The following is a 22,272-nucleotide window of genomic DNA, read 5'->3' on the forward strand; positions in this document are numbered from 1 at the left end:
ATTGGCTGATCAACAGGCATCACCCATGCAGAAGCCATTAAAGGGGAAACATAGTCCTGCATAATTGCCATTTAGTTGAATGGCCATTCATGTAATACAATGACAGCTCAAAGTCCACCAGAGCGACTCTCCCTTCTGGTACATAGAGGGTAGTTCCAAGTGGGGGACCCCCTCTATGATGTCTATATGCCCTAATAGGGCATATGGACAGGGTTGTCTTCTTTGGACAACCTCTTTAAATCAAATATGCCCTGTGTAATCTCAGTAGTTTGTCTCCCTGTAGATCCAAATTAGGATAAAATATGCATCAGAAAGTCTTCTCAAGTAGTTGTATGGAGTTGGCCTATTTCTGTACCCACAACAGTAACTTGCTTAAGATGACTTATGCAGAGCAGCTCAGCCACATTTAACTTCAATGGAGTTTAACTGCAATACCAAATGCAACCTATGTACAGCTATGGCGCTCTTTTGTACTTTTCTAATCCCGTACAATTGCATTAAGTGTCATTGAAAAATCAGTTCACCTTTTAACTAATCAGTGCACCCTTTGTTAATTGTGATTGCTGGACTCCTACAAAGAACAGAACAATGTTATGTTACTTTTGGCACTTGGTGACATTTGCAGGAAGTTAATATAATGACGTCAATAGACATCCGGATAGGCATGAATAAAAACAAAAAAGAATAATATCATTTTAAGCCTGAATATAAAGTCCGTAACGATGGGTACAGTCATCTTCCACTAGATTTGCTCAGCTATGGAAGTCATGAACCACTTCATCACCCCAAAACATAGTATTATATTCCTTTACTGACCATTAGGGATCCTAGCTAGATGTTTTCAATGGATCTAAAAGTTCAGTTAATTTTTGGCGTTTGTCATGGTAAAACCATAATATATTCACTGTTCTTAATCCATTTGAACCATGTGACATACATTGACAGTTTAGGAAATTAGCAGTTAACAACCACCGCCATAAATGTATGGCACAATGATGACGTGGACACAAAAGCTATGCCTGCGCTGTCACCCATGGAAGGACAACTAATTGACAGCAGTCTCCCATGGCAATGGCCAAAATCGTAGCTATCTCTATTCTCATCCATATAATCCCTTAGATGCCATGGTCAAGAGTGATTACTGCATCTAAGTAATCAAAGCAAAGGGACTAACTTTGTCTTCAGATAACCGACTCCTGAGGGGCAGGCCTATAAGTGTTGGGTCGTTCACGAACGAGCTCGCTGTATAAGCTAGCTCATTTATGTGTACAATGGTGGTCCCCATCCATCGGTGAGTCAAAAGTGGCTCTTTGAACCTATTTATATGGAGGTTGAACAGCTCAAGCTATCATCTCATCTCTGCTCTCTAATCTGAGGACGAGGGTAGAACAGGACGTAGACAACCCCTACCCCTTTCACTTCATTGTATGGCTCATCAAATGAAAGGAAGAGAGGATAGGTTACCTATCTGCTGTTCTGCGCTCCTCTCAACTCTGTAGACTGTACAGAACCAGATTGAAGTGTAGAGATGAGAGGCGGACAGAACAGTCTGTATGTTAAATGAAGAGCCATTCAGAAGCTAAAAGAGCTGAACCAATCAATCTAGTTAACTAAAAAGGAACAGAATACCCACCACTAAGACGTATGGCTTCATATAGCAGCCAGAGCCTAAGAAAGACACTCAGAGGTATTCCTGTCCATTTCATAATAAAAGTTAAGGTTATGCACTAAGTAAAAACGCCATAACTGGGCATAAAAAGGGTGAATAAAGCTTAATATAATTGTTACAAAAAATCAGATAAGAGAAAAATATATATTCTTTTTATAAAATATAATTCATTTCCGACAAGTGATCAAATATAAAAAATACTGCACACATTTGTTTCCCCCCTAAATGTTACAACCCACAGCATGAAGTTTATACAGGTGGTATAAAGGGAAAAAAGTTGTTGGTTCAAAATATTTTATTCAGAGTTTTTCCAACACATTACAAGAATATGCATGAACTCAATTATATTGCAAGATTCAATACTTAAATATCATGAGCTCATTGGGGCCTCTACCGGCTTGCCAAAAAGAGACCTAGTATAATTAGAAATGGAAATAAACTAAACGCAAATAGAAAAGAAACAAAAAGAAACAAACAAAACTTAGCTAAACAGTATACAAAGACAAGACAAAACCAGGGAACACAAAAGCACACAGGGGTCGAATCATACAGGGGTAAGGGGGAGGGGGGCGCTGGGGAAATATAGAGGTCATAGGAGAGAACACCATCCATGTTGAGCTGTTTTTATCCTTGTTCAAATCTAAACCTACAGCTGCCCAGAATCCACCTAGGATCTGAATCTCTCTGAGGGCCGGAAAGAGATCCAGACCTGCCATGTACTGTAAAACTCCTCATGGGCGTAGTTCTCACTTAGTTCTTCAAAGCGCATAAGGTCGTTAATCTCCTCTACCCACATCCTTCTTGAGGGAGGCGCAGAGGACTTCTAGAGTCTAGGGATGATTATACTAGTTGCAAGAATAAAGAATCTCGGAAGACCCCTTTTGGCTTTTTTGATGGGTCCTGGGAGGACTGAGAGCAGTGCCACTTCCACCGTCAAGTTCACGTGTGTCCTGCAGATACAGTTGTAGACCTCCATCATCTCCTTCCAAAGGGTGGCTACATCAGGGCAGCTCCACCAAAAGTTGTTTTTTTTGCATTTCGAACAAAAAGAGTTTTTGCCAAGATATGTGGATCCAAAAATTGTGCTATTAAATAATACACCTTGGTCCCACAAGATAAACAAGTGCAAAAAGATGTATGTAAATGGAAAATAAAAAGTTAATGGTGTTGGGGGGAAAAAAAGCTCACTGCGTCATCATTCTTGAAATTGGATACGTCCTTCAGGAGTTGAAAAAAGACACAAAACAGGTTCTGTGGGATTAAAACAAGTTCCTTGAAAGTCAAAGAACATCAATGAAATAATAAGAAAATTTATACAAACTGAAGTCTACACCCAATTTTCTTTGGTTATTTAATTTTCTGCTCATTATACAAAAACATTTGGGTGGAGGGGTTGAAGACACATTCTTATGTGACGACAAGAACAAGTTTTGGCATGCTTGTTATGCATCAGATAGGACCTTAGGGCTATATGGAAGGCTTTAACAAGCAATGTTAGTATAAAAGGTAAAGTACATTGTTGGTGATAGAGGCATGTAAAGCAACTTTTTAACCAGTCTGTCCATATGGCCACTCCATATGGATTTTGGCAAATAGTGATTCCCAACATTAGTCTCTTTTGTAGTCTGTAGATGCAGTATTTAATCTCCGCAGAGATTCAGGAGCAAGCAGATAGCCAAGACATCTTCATAAATGATATGCAAGGGATCTCAACAACACATAGGGCATCAAGCCAGGGTCCAATTTACGAGACCAATAACTAGTATGTACCACCTCTTCAAGACGCAAACCTACTGACCTCTAGGATTGAAGTGGAAACAACGGTGTCAAGTCTGCATTCCCATAAAGCTGGGTTTATTTCTTACAGAAACAAAACGTTTAATGGCAGCAGCACTTAAATATACCTCAAGTCCGAGGGGAGGCTCCTTGTCTCAGGCAAAAAATGTCGGCTCACAGAAATGGATCTGGTTCCGTGATCCATATACTCAAGCACAGTCTTTATATAAAGAGCCGTATCAGGGGTACCATGGAAGGATACTCACATCTTTAAAAGGACTTCATCTTTATTGTGTCTACATAAGCTGACAACGTTTGGACTTGATAAAGACTGCATGCTTCAGTCGAAACGTTGTCAGCTTATGTGGCCACAATAAAGATGAAGTCCTTTTAAAGATGTGAGTATCCTACCTTGGTACCCCCTGATGCGGCTCTTTTTATATAAAGACTAGGTTTATTTCTTATATACACTCATTGACAAAAAAATTAATGCACCTAGAAGGAGTTGTTGGAATCAAATTAAACTTTGTATGTATAAATGTAATGATGACATAAGGAAGTGATTACAATATTAGAGCGAAAGGATAAGTTCAATAGGGAAAACCATACAATTCAAAAGGAGGTTCTAGTACCCTGCTGGGCCACCTCTAGCCTGGACACATGATGCAATACAGTTGGGCATGGAGGCATACAGACTCCGTATGTTATCCTGCGGCATATTTGCCCACAGAAGTTGCAACTGGACCTCTAGATCCTGCACACTAGTAGGCTGCCGAAGCTGACATCCCAGTGGGTCCCATAAATGCTCAATCCGTAATAGATCTGTCAACCAGGCAGGCGAAGGAAATGTGTCAACTTGGTGAAGGCATTCTTGGGGAACCTTTGCAGTGTGTGGATGAGCATTGTTCTGCTCTTGGAAGCCCTGCAATTACAGGATTCACGGCACATATCTCGGAGCTGTTAGTGTACCTCGATAACCACTAGGGGTGACCAACTGTGGTATAGGATGTCTCCCTAGATCATCACATCAACAATCATTCCAGAACAAAGGCAGTATTGAAATGCTCACCACAAGGCCTCCATACTCATACACAACGTCAACTCCCAAACAGAACCTGGAATTGTCACTAAGGATGATGCAATTCCAGTCCGTAGAAGACCAGGTTTCTCATTTACGACACAACTGTAAACAAAGACAATGGTGTTGGGGTGTTAATGGTTGGGCATGTAATAGGTGCCATGATACGAAATATCCTCTGCTAAGCACTTGGAAATAGTCCGGGCAGAGGAAGTGTTCTGTGTCTGGATGGTGAACAAAAAACAAATGGATCTGCTTTTGCTTTTCAGCAGATCAAACGATTCTCACTAATGGTGGGCTGTCTGGGCTGTCCGGAGCCTGTTGGCGTTGTGTATATGCCCTCACCACTGCACCCAACACCTCCTAATAGTTTGATTAGATTAGATGGCAGGCGATTAGTTGAAATAACTATCCTGCTTCTCTCATTCCAGTGGTGCGCCCCTTGATAACTGGGCAGAAATGTCTTCAAAAACATCGTAGAGGTGTCTAGTGGTGAATGAGCTCTCAACAAGAGGTCCACTACACAAGATTAGTATCCCGGTATGCTGCCTTGGACTTTACTTCTCACTTAGTGTTTCTGGTGGAACCAAGATCTGGGTTCACTTTCCCTTGGCATGCATTGATACCACAGTCCTGCCATTTTTTGGATGTGTGTGAGTGCTGCCTGTTGACATTTTTTCTATTTAAGTGAAATTGCGGTCATTCGCAATACAGATTATTCAGGTACGCGGGGTGGCCGTCTGGTCTCACACATGCGCTTGTAAAAACGCTGCGTTTTTTAACACTGCGTTTTCAGCTGCATTGACATGCATTTTTGACAGCGTTTGACTGCGTTTTCAGCACAGTTATAGATGCAGCCAAGTAAGCTGATAATGCCAGAACAGAAAAAACACAGTCAAAAATGCGGTAACCACATTTTACCGTGTTTTCAGTAGTGCTAAAAACGTTCCACCTTCATTTTAGGGCACCCCATCATTGTGATGGGTGATGAGGTGCACTAAAAGCGAAGAGCAGACAGCTCTCCAAAATCGCAGGGCTGTCCAGCGCCGCGATTGAGCGCATGTCTGCAAAGCTCCATTGTCCCAGTCCTTCTATGCACATTGTCTGCCTACATCCTTCCCTCTTCTTTCTGGCCCGACTCACAACAGGCACAGTAGAGAGCTATAGCTGTGCAGGAAAGCAGTCAGCCCGCTCTGCTACGGGACGGGGCCTCCTCTCCTCCACTACATTCAACAGAATGTATGTCTGAAAGTGTAGTCTTATGTAATGCAAGAAGTACTGCTGTTTGTGCGCTACTGCACTTTCACTGGAGGCAGGGCCCACACTCGGCTGGAGGGCCTACCAGGGGATTCGTTGACTCCCCAGTGGGCCAGGTCGAGCCTGTATCTGGATGCGCTCTTTGGTCAATAAATTATATCACATACTCATTAATTCACTATCACAGCGGCTCTGGCAAACAGGGGATTGGCAGGGGTAGCAGGTGTCGCAGGTGTCAGATCCCTGCCAATTTACTATCAATGAACCTATCCTGAGGATACCTTCTGAATAGTTTAATCCTAGATGACCACTTTAAGAAATCAATCACTAAATCTAGGATACAAAAATGACACAATGATAAAAAGTGCCAAGTGACTTTTCCTTTTATAACCTATCAGTAGGCAGTTCCTAAAACTTGGATGGATGCGGTTTCCATCTCTGTACAATAATGCTTACTAGCAAAGAGGGGCCTCAAGCCAACTTCAGCACTGTTTCCAATTTATTTAGTGACCTTATAAAGTTATTATCTTTGCAACAAAATATCCTTTTCTCTACATTTTTAAGCCCCTTTCTCAGGTTTATGAAAGAAGACGTAGTTGAGAGAAGTGATATTCCACATGGGTAGTAAAACTCTTTTGGCAGAAGGAGATGAGATGGGGAAGGTCAGGGTAGAACTGACTAGAAGTGGAAATAATACTGAACAGAATCTAACTGTGGGGAAATGAGTCAAACAGGATCCAAAACATTTATGTATATGTAATTAATTAATTAAAATAAAGTGATAAGTGCCCTTCTGCTACATATAAAGGCCCATTTAAACGGAGCGATGATGGCTCAAAAATCGCTCAATCGACAGTTGGAGTGACAGCTTTTGAGCAATCATTTTGCATAAACTATTAAGTAGCTACTCGGCTACTTAATAGCTTATTAGTGTGCAAATGAAGCCTTTAGCTGAAAGCAGTTAATAGCTGGAAGGCTCTTATCTCTATTCAGCTCCTTTGTTCTCCAATGGAAAACAATGCTATCAGCACTACCCGTGGAGAACTCAGCATGCAGTCCTGATAAGAGCTCAGGATGATTTTTAGGCTGGCTTGAATTTAACAATCAACAGTGCACGAAAAGTGCAAGATGGCTGCGCATTTAGACGCAACGATTATCGCTCAAACGATCGCTTTTGAGTGATCAATGCTCCGTGTAAATTGGCCTTTAGTCCACATCCACACAGGTAACTTTATTGCGCAATTTTCTCGCTATGTGACAATGCTACAAATCAAATGTATGTAGAGCCCATGCTTTCCTATGGGTTCTTCCACACGAGCGATGTTTAGTAGCCTGCGACATTGCAAGACTACAAAATTGCAGCATGCTCTACACAGCCGCGGTTTGCAATTTTTTGTAGCCCATGTTTCCCTATGGAGCCTTGCTTTCTGTTGCATTGCAAGTTTGACAGTAGCCCTAAATTAAGCTTTAGCTGCAGGAAAAAAAAAGAATACATCACCGTAGAAGTGCTATCAGTATATGGCACCATCTTCTTCCAGGTTCCTGGCACTGATCATCATCTCTTCTGGGTAGGGTTTATATTTCAAGCTCTCAACCCCCCAATCCCATTTTCTCTTGCCTAGTTGGTAAGCCTAAAGCCTGTTTACATGGTTGTTACCCATTGGATTAATCCAATAGATCACAGCTGGTATGAACTACTACTCACCTCTCCTCACGCCTCCTCTGCAGGCACCATTTTTGGTGGAAAGAGCATGGTAATGTCTGTTTTGCATTGATATAGGGAGTATACACCATGGTGACACCTACAGCACTCATCAAAGTTTTCAGAGAGTTTGAGAGGTAGGTAATTTTCAGTGTCACAAATGCAAATAATTATCCTCAAGGATCTCACTTACGGTAAAGAATGCCAGCGTCAGGAAGTCATGTGCATCAGGAGTCATAGAAGAGCTGACTCTGCAGAACAGGATCCAGGAACGAGGAGTGGTAAGAGAAGCCCACCTCATAAAACCACAACCCATCAAAACTGAAGTGTCCATAGGAAAAAATGTAAAATGCTGGCAACTATGAAACCCCCGAAACCTCCCACAAAGATGAATATTTAGTTATGACATTCCAAAGAGCTCAAGGTTGCATGGAGGGTAAGCCAATAAACCCTGAAATTCCAACCATTTGCACATGCCACCTGGATTACAAGAGCTAGGAAGGATCCGGGACGCTTTTATTCTGTTACGAGAAGCTCAAACATACTAAGGAATATGTTACGGTCAGGGGCTGTGATTGTGCAAAGATTCAACTTGCAATATTATGCTTATAATTGTATGAAGAACATTTAATTGCATCAATTTTTCAATGGAAGGCAAACGATTCAACATTGATCAAAGTTAAGCAGTGGGTGACTACTAGGGTTAAAATCATGTAAACCCGCCCTGGCATCTATAGACTCCCTTTTTAGGGATGAAAACCTCCATCCAGTACATTGTGCCCAGTTCTTGAACGTCCTTACTTTATTCCAAAACGTTCCTAGAATGATTGACTTAATAATAACACACTTTCATTACCGATGTGTTGACTAAGCCTCGGAAAAACATGAAAATAGGAAGTTTAAAGTCATTTTTAGTCTAGTAGGAATGTTGAGTGATATTGGAAGTTTTCCCCTCATGTAGAGTGTAAAGAACTTGGAGATTCTTATGTATGTGAATTACCAGGTCATGGAAGGTCATTCAGCAAGTAGATATTTGATCACATCAAACCCAACCATTTGTTGGAATCATATATGACCAGTCTGAGTCTTTACCTTAGTTTACACGAGAAGACCCAACTCATTGCAGAAGACGGAGGAGGTCCATGCATATAGCTATATTATGTGTGCAGTGGCCCGGTATAACAGGGCCCCTCAATAACTGTATGCATGCATTTGTCTATGTAATGTTAGTGTCTTCTGTGTTGCATGAATGTGTATTGCATAGCTGCAGCACTGAAAGGGTTAACTATCTGGTATGTGAGCTGACTGTCTGGAAAATGTATCCGTTTGTTTATCACGTGACCTTGTAATATATATGTGAATGCAAAGTGTGCGCAAGAGAGACAAGATGAGCCAAGCCGAGTGCAGTCCAGTCCAGACTTGAAGAAGGTCGTTCTCTTTTGGTCTTGCAAGAGGACCACACAGGCACCTTCAGCCTGTGCGGCCCGGAATGGAAGAGTCTACAGCCTTCCCTAGGACTGCCGTACCCAGAAGATATGGAAGGAGTCTTCCCATTCTAGGAGAGAGAGAGTGAGGAACTGCAATGCAGCGTACCCGATTGTAACAAATGTGAGTGTTGACCGGTAGACTGCTGGAGAGAAGAAAGTGTTTTGCCGGGATCAGGACCTACAGATAACAAGACCGTGGTTTCTCATGTAGTCCTCCCTGTTGCACCACTTTGATGTTTTACACTGTTTTCATGCTGGCGTGCATTTCAAAGTTGTAATCAAGTTGCTTCAAGTAAAGCGACCAGTCGCCCATCCGTTTCTGTAGGCTGTGTCTTAAAAGAACCCCGTGTGTGTATTTACCCCGGCAACTAGGAATTCCCCCACAGAGGCCGCGCTAGGGTGGGTTTACTCCGCCATCCAGGAATCCCCCGCGGCAGAAGAAACAGTGGCGTCACGCGTGACAAAAAGGACTAAGGTAATGCAGTACTGGGTTTCCCGTTTTATTAACCTCCCCTCGGCCCTTGGATGTGTCACCGGTTACTCTCCGGGTGGGAGATGATAGAGCCACCGTGACAAGGTCCAAATTCTACCCTGCTGTCTCCTAGGCTGGGGCCCGCTCCTCGGACACTGCATGTGGACTGTTGATTGTTGCATGGATCCATAATACAGCATTTATAGACTGCTATGGGCTCATGTACTATCTTTATGTGTGTCAAGGTCAGTGTTTCAGATGGGGTTTCTGTTAGGGATATCTTAGAGACAGTGGTGTCTGGAGTTAGGGTCAGCATCATGGGTTGATAAATCGCTCAGATGCAGGAATCTGAACAATTATCGTTCAGCTCACCCCTCCCCCTCCTCTCTCTGATTGCACAGTGACTACTGCCTGTCACAGAGCATGCTCACTACACATTTCCATAGAAGTCAATGAGTAATTTTCATATGTCTAGGTGCTTGCTGTAAAATCTCTGGAACTTCTGTTCTCCCCTCCTATTTATGGAAAGAAAACAGGCTAAAATATATCACGTTTATTCCCAGGACTGCGACGGCAACAAGGGGCACCCTCTACATTTAGAGGAACGAAGGTTTCATCACCAACATAGAAGGGGGTTCTTTACTGTAAGAGCAGTAAGACTGTTGAACTCTCTGCCTGAGGACGTGGTGATGGAAAAATCCATAGAGGAGTTTAAGAGAGGACTAGATGCCTTTCTAGAGCGCTATGATATTACAGGATATAGACATTAAATAACCGGCCCTGGAGTTAGGTAGGAACTTTCAAACGTTGATCCAGGGATTATTCTGACTGCCATTATGGAGTTGGGAAGGAACTGGCTTCTGTCTCATTGTTTTTTTTTTTTTTGCCTTCCTCTGAATCAACAAGGGGGGGTAGATACAGGCTGAACTAGATGGACATTGTCTCCCTTCAGCCCAACATACTATGTTAGATAATAAGGCAGACAAGAAAAAAAATGTTTCAGTATAGATTTTAATCAGTAAAATAAAAATTGTGTGATACATTCTCTTTAACCCCTTCCCCACATCTGCTCTAGATGTATGGTGGATGTAGGAAGGTAAAGTATGGTGAGCTGGCATCCATGGAGGTCGGCTGCCAGCTGTGTTCCAGATGGGATCAGAGAATGTCAATGCTGAGTAGTTAGACAGAGGTAGAGGACTCCCTCTGTCCCCTGGTCGCCCCTACTCCCCACAATGTGATCCAGGGATGCTGAATGGTTGTTATAACAGCTGGAGGCCTACTGAAGGCCTGCCATTGCAGTATACCTATTACACCCTGCTTACGGCAGGGTGTAATAGGATGACAGCGGAGCAACAATACTCTGTAGTACAGAAGTACAGCAGTATATTGTACAAGCAATCAAGAGATTTCATGTTCATGTCCCACAAAGATATTTAAAAAAGTTTTTTAAAAAGTTTGATAAAATGTTTTAAAATATTTTTTAAAACATTTTTAAAAAGTCTAAAAAGTTATTAAAAACACGCTTTTCTAATTTTTTTTACATAAAACATTTTTTTCAAATGTAATTGGTATTGCTGCAAAAAAGTCCACGCTACTAAAATATTGCATTATTCATCACGCTGTATAAAAAAAACCGCAATGCCAGAATTGTCTTTTTTGGGGGGCATCTCAATGACCAATAAAAAATGGAATTAAAAAAAGTGATCAAAAAATCATATTTAGCCCAAAAATGATATCAAGAAAAAAGTACAGCTTTTCAAGTAAAAAAAAACAAAAAACAAACCCTCGTACAACTCTAATAGTGATAAAATAAAAAAGACTATGCTAATTTTTCTTTAAAGGGTTTTTTGCCAAGATCAACTATTATTACCCAGCCATAGGATATACTAAAAGTCTGATCTGTCGAGGGTCTTACCGCTGAGAGCGGGATCCCATGCCCCCCCCCCCTCCTCACTGCACCCCCTGCAGTGAGGACATCGAATAGAGCAATGGCCGCTCCTTGGCAGTGCTGCTCCATTTATGTTTAAGAGGCCTGTTAACGATAGCCAAGTACAAGCACTCGGCCATTTCCATAAGTGCTACTGAAATAAATGGAGCGGCGGCTGCGGCTGTGCGGCCATCGCTGAATTCCGTCTGACGTCACTGTGGGTGGAAGAAACATCCCCGTGGCGTCGAGAAGAGGGGAACACGGGTCCCCCATTCTTAGGGTGACTACCCACTACAGGTTTTTTTAACTGTGAAATTCGCAGCGTTTTTTTTCCCGCAGGGGTCTATGGGACTTGTAATGTTAAAATCGCGATCGCGCGAAATTGCGATTTTACGCGATCGCGATTATAACATTACAAGTCCCATAGACCCCTGCAGAAAAAAAACCCGCTGCGAATTTCGCAGTTAAAAAAACTGTAGTGGGTTGTCACCCTTAGGTGGTCTCAGCACCCACCGATCAGACTTGTATCAACTCTGCTATGGAGAAGTGAAAAAAGTGCTTTTGGTGCAAACCCCCTTTCAGTTGTTTTTTTTTATTGGAAAATGGCAAAATAACAGAAATTTGGTATCACCATAATAGCATTGACACAAAGAATAAACGTGCGTTTTCACTACTTGCCATAAAAATAAAACCCAAAAATCATTGGTTTTTTTCTTTAATTCCATCATGCATTGAAAATCTTAAAACTTGTTTCCAGAACATTCTCATTAACTCGTCCCGTATAAACCGAGCCTCGTACCGCTACTTCGATGGAAAAGTAAGAAAAAACGGCATGGCTCTTGGAAGTTGACAACGGAAAAAAAGCAGCGATGAAAAAGCAAAACAAATCGCTGTGAAGCCCACGCTTTAGTGGACGCACACGGGCGTATTTTCTGTCCGTATTTTGTACGGCCATGATACAGACACTCCGGCCATTTTTTACGGCCATGTCATATGACACCATCGGTGTATTCAGATGAGCAGTTTTTTTAACGGGCTGATCGTTTTATTTTAAAAAACGTAACCTGACCTATTCTCGCCGGTATTTACACACCAAAATCACCCCTTAAAGTCTATAGGAATTGCGTAAAAACGCAGCAAATAGGCAGTTGTATGTGTATTTACTGTGTTTTATACTAGGAGGCAGTCATGGGGGAAAAAAACATCAATTGGCCTTTTTTTTACGAGCGTGAATGTAAACACCGCATGCAACAAGCAGATGAAAACGGTGAGTTTTTGCACGGACCGCAATGGCATTCGCCCGCGTGACTCCTTATCGGGCGTTACTCGGACTGCAGTAATGAATATGGATAATTATGAGGTAACTAATGAGCCCCATGCCTCACTACATCCTCCCCTCCTCCCTACAGAGTCCCTCTGCCATCCCCTCAGCAGCCTGAGCGGCTTTCTCCGAGCCACGCCCATTCCCTTGCCTCCTTCAACATGGCGACGTGCCTAGGTCGGCGTCGCCGGTGACGTCACTTTCTTGCGCCCAGTCTGTATTCTCCAGCTCCCCCCTTGTCTCCTGTCTCCGGACGGATCGTCTTGTACCGGAGCCGCTCTTAAAGGGGCAATGCACCGAGACCAAGCCCCGACACCCGGCCTGCGGGGTGAGACACCGGGTCATACGGAGGGAGGGGGCACGGGAAGGGGCAAAAGTGCTACTTTAACAGCTGTCACTAGGGGGAGGAATTGTGCGGGGTAACGGGGCAAGTGTATGAGCCTAGCTGCCTGTAGTCCCTGCTAAGTGGTGTGCAGGGCAGCGGTGCCAGGGCTAGAGTGTGGGCATTGGTCCTGAGCCTGGCACTGAGGATGAGGATTCCTGTGCTGATGGCTACATGCAGACCGCTGACCACCATAACCGCTGCTGGGCAGCGCTAAAAAATTGGGGCAAATTTTAAAAAAATTTGCACAATTTGCATTTATTTTTTAATTATTATTTTTTATTATTATTTTGACAGTTGTACTTTGGTAAAGTTTGTTGCGGATGGTGCGATATATCCCCCGTGGTCCGTCTGGCTCACACGGCCGTGTTATAGGGTGCGTATCATGGGCGCAACGCCTGGGCACCTGTGGATCTACTTAATCATGGCGCCGGTCATTGAATATTTGCCATAGCAGATCCTCGTCAGAAAAATGCGCTACGGGTCTGTTGCCTTTTATTGGCGTGCGAGCCTGTCTTAAAGGGGTTTTCTGCTTAAAGGGATTGTACTGAAATGTCATGTTATCCTGAACGTGCCGACCGGTGGGGGTCTCGCCGCTGATCTCGAGGATGGGACTCCCATTCCTGCTCTGGCTTTCACTGCGGCGGTCGCTTCTTCCCGCCACAATGGCGTCACTGTGAATGGCGCGCTGGCCGAGCCCTGTGATGGAAATACCCAACCATGTGCCGCTCCAATATCTCCGCGGTTCTGTTGAGAGAGAATGGGGCGCTAGCACCCTTCATCCAGTCTCCTGAGGGGGGTGCAGTACCACCTGGGGGTCTGAGCGGTGAAGGTACCGCTATACTGCGGATAACGGATAACGTGCAGCTGCAGTACAGCCCATTTACCGGGGAAAAAAAGTTTTTACACTCTATAATGAAAAGTTTTGCAACTTTTTAATATTTTGTGTTGCAGTTTCTCCTCATTCTTGTTAATGTCTAAAGACGGAAAACCGCCCCCACAATGCACTGCTCCGGTGAGCGGCTTGTTGCCATATTTTAACGGGAACCTTTCAGGCACCATAAACTAAGTCCGGGGTCACATCTGCGCTGGAACCTCCCTGCAGATCCGGCTTGCAGCGCTATTTCTTCATGTAAAATGCCGGACAGCAGAGCGGAAACGAACGGACCCCGATATAATCCATCAGAAGACTGACCTCTTTCCTGGGGGCGGAGCTGGACCCCCCTTCCCTACCGCAGATGGGAAAGCAGACTAACTTCTGGCGCTCTGAGGCCGCCTGCACACGGCCATATTTGCATTGCGTCCGCCTCCGGATTCCACAGCAAATACCGGCTATACCATGCTATGGAAAAGCGCTTTTTCATGCCCACGAGCGGAAATCGATTGCGGGGAAAAATCGCAGCATGCTCTATTTTTAGGCGGGTTTCGTGCGGCATTGAAATCAATTGAAGCCGACCGACCCTCGGCCCTTCCGTAATCATCAATGCGGAAATGTCGTAGAATCCGTGTGATCGCCTAGTGACGGCGCGGCATTATCTGTACTGCGATGGCCGGCACATCTGCAGTTCGGAATCTGACCCGGCTGTGTGCAGGCGGCCTCAGGGAGCCGGGTGCCGCGTTTTTTTGTTTTTTTTTTATGCTTGCCTAGTTTCTGCTGTCCTTGAAGTCCATGTGCCGGCCAAAAATCGGACTCTTTTCAGTGTCCCTTGTGCGTGCGCTCTGCTATAGGCTTGAATCGGATGCCATGTACATAGGATTTTAAAAAGAGACAGATTTTAATCCGGCATGCGGATCTCTGCGACGGGCACCGCGGGAACCAGGAAGGGGGTGAGTATAAAAAATCCAGCACCCAGCCCCCTGTCACCCTAAGGCCTCATGTGCACGGTGGAAGACCTGCGAATCGGTGCAGAAATGACTTTTACCGCTTGCCGGCAATCGCAAATGCATTGCGGATCGCTCTCTTCCATAGAGATTAATGGAGCTCTTCCGTTACGGAATCCGCGCTAAAATGGAGCGTGCTGCGATTTCTTTTCCGCATGGGGCATCTGCAAATCAAATCTGCCCGTAATAATTGAGGTACGGACGCCCCATGTACCCTAAGGGCTGCTTCAACTGCGGTTCTTCCGAAATTCAAATCCGCCCATGAACACTGGGCCTAAGAGCGCCGTAAGTTAGTTCATGGACCCCTTTAGAGGCATGAGCACATGTGAGCGGACTTCTACACGGCGAGCGCCTGCCGACACTGAGGCACATTTATCAAAACCGTAACGGCTCATTTACACGGAACTGTTCCGTTTTCGAAATATGTAGCGTTTTAGCGTTTTCACGCTTCTGAGAAAGAAAAAAACACGCAGGAAGGCCCATTGATTTCATATGTAATTACGCGTGTCTCATGCATATTTTTGCAATCCCATTGACTTCAATGGGCTGGTTCAGTCCATAATGCGGACCAACATAGGACATACTGCTTTTTTTGTTTTTCACGCACGCGAGAAATTCACACCTGAATACCCCAATGCAAATCAATGGGGTTTCTGCTCTCCGAAGTGCAAATATGTCCGCGTGGATGAGGCCTAATAGTAAACCTTTCTTCTTTACCTGTTACAACCAATCACAGCACAGCTCTCATTTGACCACAGCAGCTTAGAAATGAAAGCTGATTGGCTGCTACAAGCAACAGAGGAGAGTTTTACTGTTAGGCCGGGATCACATCTGCGCTGGAGGTTTGGTTGCAACCAAATTAGCTTAACCCTTTGCAATCCAATTTTGCATTCAGAGTTTCCTAGGGGACTTTCTCTTTCTGCCATTATACAATGGCGCCATCTGCTGGCTAGAGCCAGTACTGTGGTATGTGACATGCTGGAGAGGCCCCAGACAACAGAGCGGCCAGTAATCTACAGTAAGAATACCCTGCTGGACGTCTTCCGACATCGGAGCTGTACAGCTTTCAATCAGAATGTCTTTAGACGTCAGACAGTGGATTGGAAAGGGTTAATGGGGTCCGTTCAGCCAGGGGATTCCCCCTTTCCTTGGACCTCTGTGGGACTCTTGCAGCGCTAATTGCAGAAAAATAGAGCGGGTCGTACCTTTTTACATGTGCGCGAAAAACACGTATGAGAACGAACCCATTGAACTTAGTGGGTGCTATTCTGAGTGGAAGAGAGGTGAATAGACCATGTTTGTAGGCAGACACCGAGGGAACGGGAAGGTAGCTGTAGAGGTTAGTTGCGTCCCCAAACGCAGCGCTCTGCCGAGTCCATAATATTAGGTTATGGTGCTCATCGGACCAATCATGTTGTTTCAAGTGGACTATTTTCTGGACGCTTTTCAGCCACTGAGGGTAAACAAAAAGTTTCCACTCCTGGGCATCACAGTCTTAAAAATGGTCAAACCCGGAGGCTGTTAGGACATTGGCGATGGGCGGAGGCTGTTAGGACGTTGGCGATGGGCGGAGGCTGTTAGGACGTTGGCGATGGGCGGAGGCTGTTAGGACGTTGGCGATGGGCGGAGGCTGTTAGGACGTGGGCGATGGGCGGAGGCTGTTAGGACGTTGGCGATGGGCGGAGGCTGTTAGGACGTGGGCGGTGGGCGGAGGCTGTTAGGACGTGGGCGGTGGGCGGAGGCTGTTAGGACGTGGGCGGAGGCTGTTAGGACGTGGGCGGAGGCTGTTAGGACGTGGACATCATTGGATCAGTGTTTCCATTTGAATTGCATATTATGGAGGCCAAAAAGGTTTTCTAATAGTTTTTTCTATCGTTTGGCTTCTGCAGCCCGCCTGTATTACAATACACTGCTGGACGCTGTTCAGTATCCGCTCTATCAGCCAGGCTCTGGTTGTTTGGTCTCCAGCCCCTCCTGTCTACCTCTAAGGCTGAGTTCACACTTGCCGTGTGTGCAAGTTGCGCTCAAGAGCTTTGGGCGCAACTTGCATTGAACAGCACACGGATACCTGTCCATGTCCTGTCCGATTCACACAGACACAACACGCAGACTTACAATAGCATGTCCTATTTCTTGTCCATGATACAGACAGGAATGAGTTGTTTTTTTTTTTTTTTTTTGGTCCTCGTGGAAAACCGTTAATCTGCATAGCCCCATAGTCTACAATGGAGGCGTGTGCTGCCCTTGACCACACATTGCCCCAAAGACGCTAGTGTGCTGGAGCCATTAAAGGGGTTCTTCAACACTAACATGATGAGCAATCCTGATGATGGGTCATCATCAACATCTGGTCGGTGGTGGTCCGCCGCTTAGAATATCCCCCCTGATCAACTGTTTGAAGTGTATGCCCCTTCACAACGTTCAGAACGCCATACATTTCATAGCAGCTGTGCCTGGTATTGGAGCTCAGTCCCATCACTTGAATGGGACAGAATTGTTCTCGGGCCATGTGACCGATGAATATGATGTCACAAGTCTGAGGAGAGGCCGTGGTGCTCAAACATGCGCCTCAACCTCATCAGTCAGGTGATCACCGGGGTTCCTGAGTGGCGGATCCCCACTGATCTGACATTGATGACCCTTCCTTGGGTCATCAATATGTTAGTCCTGGAAAATCCATTTAACTTTCACATGTACTGAAATATTCTGCCACGGAAATCGGCACCAAAATCCACAGGAAGCTATAAAACACAAGTGACCGCAATCGCAGCATTTAATGCCAAAAGGGAGTCCTTGCGATGTGATCGGGCGCATACCTGGCACGGACATTGATGGTCTCTAGGGTCGTCTGACTGTAGCATCGTTTAGACTCGGCAATTATCGTTCAGAAAATCGTACAAAAGAGCAAAACTGAACAAGAATTGTTTGGTTTAAACGCAGCCAACGACTGAATGACCAATGAGAATCGTCGTCGGCTCGAACACTCATCGGGCAGTTTAAAGACTGTTGGTGTCTTAACAACCGCCGGTGGACCATTGGTACGCAGGCTGGTGTGCCGGCACGTAGAGAGATGATGGTAGCTTACATTGGAGAAAAAAATGCTGTGGGATAAAAAAAAAAAGACAGTGAATAAAAAAAGTTTTATGTTAAAAAAGCAAAACTTAAGAAACATTTTTCAAAATAAAGCCCCAATACTACATATCAAAATAAAGTGAACCGTTCGGAATCTCCTGGATTTCTACATTGATTACTAATATAAAAATAAAAATCAGACCAAGTTTTCTTCGGGGGTGGGGGGATGTGGGGGGTTGTTTTTTAAAATGTACGGTAGATGCGTTAAAAGTACGTGAAAAAAGTGTACAAACGTATGGAATTTTAAGCATTCAATGTACGGCCATACGTTTATATACGTTTGTGGCTATTTTTACAATTACAAAAAAGTATGTTCTTAACTCTAAAGTCTTTCTTTTAAAGTTCTTGTAGTTGAACACTTGTATTATAACTTATATATGCTCGACGGATGGCTTAAATATAATTAATTTTAATGTAAACAGTCCTTGGGTCATAATTACAGACAAAAACAACTGTAATAATGCACACACAGTTGTACGGTTCCAGTTTTTATTGAGCACATTAACCCCTTAATGCTCCTTGACGTATAGTTATATCATGGAGGATCGCGGTTTGTATGGATCAGGGGCCGAGGCTCCCAGGCATTTTTATCGATGACCTATTCTCAGGATAGGTCATCAATAGTTGATTGGCGGGAGTCTGCTGCTCAGGAATCCCGCCAATCAGTTGATCCTCTATTTCCCTGTCGGTGCCACGCGGCTGGACGTCTGCATCGGTGGTCAGGGATGGAAGTGTAATAGATGGCTTCGCTCCCATTGAAATCATTGGCTCACCACTGATGCGGATGTCTGACTCCACCACACTGACAGCAGCTGACAGAGGAGCTGATTGGTGAGGATCCAGAGTGGCAGACCCCTTCTGATCAACTATTAATGACCTATCCTGATGATAGGTCTTCAATAGTAAATGCCTGGAATACACCTTTTTTAAAGGGATTGTCTGCCCTCTTTTCCACTGATGACCTACCTGGCGTTCAAGTTTTGGCCTTGAATGCTCCTTTAAGACTTTCCATTATTGTTGAGTCCAGTGCGTGGGGTACTTCAGGGTCGGGCTTCAGGTTCCTTCCCTGAAGTGCTTCTATTTATAAGAAACTGAAAGGAGATGACAGATGGAAAATATGTGTACATAAAGCACAGCATGTGTTCACCGATCTCTCGTGAGGGGCGTTAGTATTTGTCCACTTCAAAAATTAATGGACTGCATTCCATATGCATGGTTGCTTCTGTGAAATGCGTTTCAATAGCTAATGTGTGGATGGCATTCTTGGCACGACCCAAGAATTGAAAAGTATCAGCAGGTTTTTCTCCTCCTTTCACCATCGGTGAATTATATTTTAGCCTGTTGAGTTTGCAATGAAGTGCCATGTCGTTTCAAGAACTGCACTACCGTAGCCCATAGGCTGGCATCTTTCGGAGACTTCTTGTATGGTTTTAAGTACTATAGATACCTTAAATGGGTTTTCCAGTTCTAAACTACTATTGACCTGTCCTCAGGATAGGTCATCACCCGCCGTTCATCGGAGCTGCTACGTACTGGAAACACACAACTCCATACACTATGCATGGCCCGATATTCTAATGCACTACCATTCCGGACCGCCGTACAGTTTGCAAAGCTGTATGTTTCCAGCACACGACTGCTCTGGTAAACCACTAATCGGCAGGGCTACCGGATCTTGGACTTTCGATGATCTGGTATCTATGACCTGTCCTGAGCGTAGGTACAATTTTTTAAAAGGTCTTAGTCTTTAAATTATTGATAACCTATCATTTAAACCAACTTCTGACATGTCATAAAGATGTGTCGGAAGTTGTGATCGGTGAGGGCTCCAGTCCTGAGGAACCCCGATCACTTAGAAGAAGGAGCACAAGTCCTTCTCAGCAGCCCTTGACTGCATCCGAAGCGTGAAGGCCCAGAGAAGCTCTTGTGTTCCTTTGCTCTAGCGATCATAGAGGTCTCGGGACTCGGAGCTCCAGGTATGACATGTTCTTTTGAACGTACTTTACATACTTATGTAAGTTGAAAAAAAGGTACAAGTCTATCAAGTTTATGTTTTCTTGATTAATAATTCATCGCTAGATTAGTTCCAGCTATGAATTCCATTAGTTATTAGATAAGCATCTAGCCATTTCTTAAATACCTTCATTATTACTACCTTTGGGGTACAGCATTCCATAGTTTGACTACTCTAACGTTGAAAGGAATTTGCCACCTACTTTTGGTCCTACCAACTAAGCTTATGGGCTGAAAGTAGGTGATCCACTGAGTTCGGGGATGAAAGTGTTATACGTAACTCCCCCGTCGTTCTCCCGTTGGGAACGCTGAAAATGCCACTCGGTACATTGACTGTTCCGCTATGTAGTCACCCGTTCTAATTTTGTAATTGGCGGACTACTTAGCATTGAGCAGCAGGTTTCACTGTTCACTACGGGGGAGGTAAGTATAACGCTTACAGCCCCAGATTCAGTGGGTCAACTACTACTTTTAGCTTGGGGCTAAAAGTAAATAGCGGTATTCCCTTTAAAGAACCCCTTTCTGTAGTCTTCTCTAAATCATCCATCCTCCATGTGTAATGAATGTCCCCTTGTCTTTTGTTTAGTTCCTGGGAAGAATAAATCCTTGGCCAGTTCCTTGTATTGGCGCTTATATTTATACACCTCAATGAGATTGCCTCTAAGGCCGTCCGTGACCCTGCGTACGGCCGCGTAATGGAATGTACATGAGCGCGTACTCACGCAGGCAGTCATGCGCAGAAAAAAATTTGTTTGATTGTTTATATTTCCCGTGCCTTCGGTTAGCAATGATCATAGATAACAATGGGCTCTATGTCACTGATATCAGCGGTAAAATGGAACACGCTATGTTCAATTTTCCGCAAGCGGATTAGGCAATCCAGATATAATGTGAGTGGAACTGCGTAATCCAATGCATTTGATTATTCCGCGTATTACCGCGGGTCATATGCTTGTGAGTCTGCAGTTAGAATCTGGTCGTGTGAGACCGGCCTAAGACATCCTTTTTTTAAAAAAAACAAAAACATTTCTACCATTACACTTATGCAGGGAGAAGACAGCCCCGTTACTATAGTATCCAGGCTTGGTATTGCAGGCCAAGTTCCCATAAAAACACCTTCCTTCCATGGGTACATCACACGTTCCCGAGCCCGATAAAAGGCTGAGTTTCACAGGCCGATATCGCTTTCGTCCATGTGAAAGTAGCCTTACTGTTATAAGATGTTTGCAGCCATTTTTTTTAAATAAAACTCCACATTTGGACAACCTTTAGGTTTTTAGGAGGGTCGTCTTGGCCAAATATGCATTTTAATTCTGTAGAGATGAGAAAGATGGATACTTTCCAGAACTATCACTGTTTATCTTGGGGGAAGCAATAGACTTGGACAAGAAAAATCTACTTTTTCCTGTCTATTATTCCAGGAGGATTCACCATTGGCCTTCTCATGAACTTGGTGGCTTATTACAAGAATAAGTGAAGGTGCTATCAAATCATAGTTACCAGCTTTAAGGTGGGCTTATATCCTAGATGGCTGTTGGCCAAACTCCAGACCCTCTAGACATGCCAAGCGTGCATGTGTTCTTGGGAAATAAGTCACTGCTAGACACCTCTTGAGGGGGCTTATCTCCCTTGAGCACAAATGATCAGGGCCATGTTGGATTCCTCTCATGGTCAGCTGCCATCAAGGGAGAATCGGTAACCCGCACACACATTAGGTGGTCAGCAGATTCTACCGAAATCAGCAGGTTGGGCTAATGGTCATCTTAATGTAATGTGCTTGCAACCTTTTGAGTGTTTCTATCACTTTTCTGAAATTGTATTTGCTTTTGCTTATTTCTGGACACCGCAGAGTACCACATATTTATTATTAATGCTTCGACCCAAGATTAATCTACCCAGTCGCCTTTGGGTTTGTTCCTTCCATTAAAATGTAGTATCTTGTCTAGACTAGCCCCGTTACAGAAACTCCTTGTGCTGCATTCCGAATGGAACTTGACTCAAGTATGTTACATACTTCTGCATAAATACTTAAGGGAAGAACAGGAAACCCATGAACTATTCCTTTGGAAAGAGTAGAATGTGAGGTAGATTAGTCACAGGAAGTATGAAATTACCTGTATGTAAGAGGATAGAGAAATTCTCTACACGGAATTCTTTTCTGTGACTATTGTAAAG

At 44.2% G+C, this 22,272-nt stretch overlaps 1 protein-coding gene across 8 annotated transcripts in view; it reads left to right on the forward strand.

The window, feature by feature from the left end:
- Positions 1–12,911: 12,911 nt before the first annotated feature.
- The window catches only part of WIZ (WIZ zinc finger), a 71,922-nt gene continuing 62,561 nt past the window's right edge, over positions 12,912–22,272 (forward strand). For 7 of the 8 annotated variants that reach the window (XM_066593255.1, XM_066593260.1, XM_066593259.1 and 4 more), the window contains exon 1: positions 12,912–13,017. Coding sequence is in view for 1 of the 8 variants with exons in the window: in XM_066593257.1 (XP_066449354.1) it covers positions 12,981–13,017 (37 nt within the window). In the remaining 7 variants the exon portion in view is untranslated. The remainder of the gene's footprint in view (positions 13,018–22,272) is intronic. The other variant, XM_066593257.1, reaches the window with a different exon arrangement.

This window comes from Eleutherodactylus coqui, chromosome 2 (assembly GCF_035609145.1).
Source record: "Eleutherodactylus coqui strain aEleCoq1 chromosome 2, aEleCoq1.hap1, whole genome shotgun sequence".
Lineage (NCBI taxonomy): Eukaryota > Metazoa > Chordata > Amphibia > Anura > Eleutherodactylidae > Eleutherodactylus > Eleutherodactylus coqui.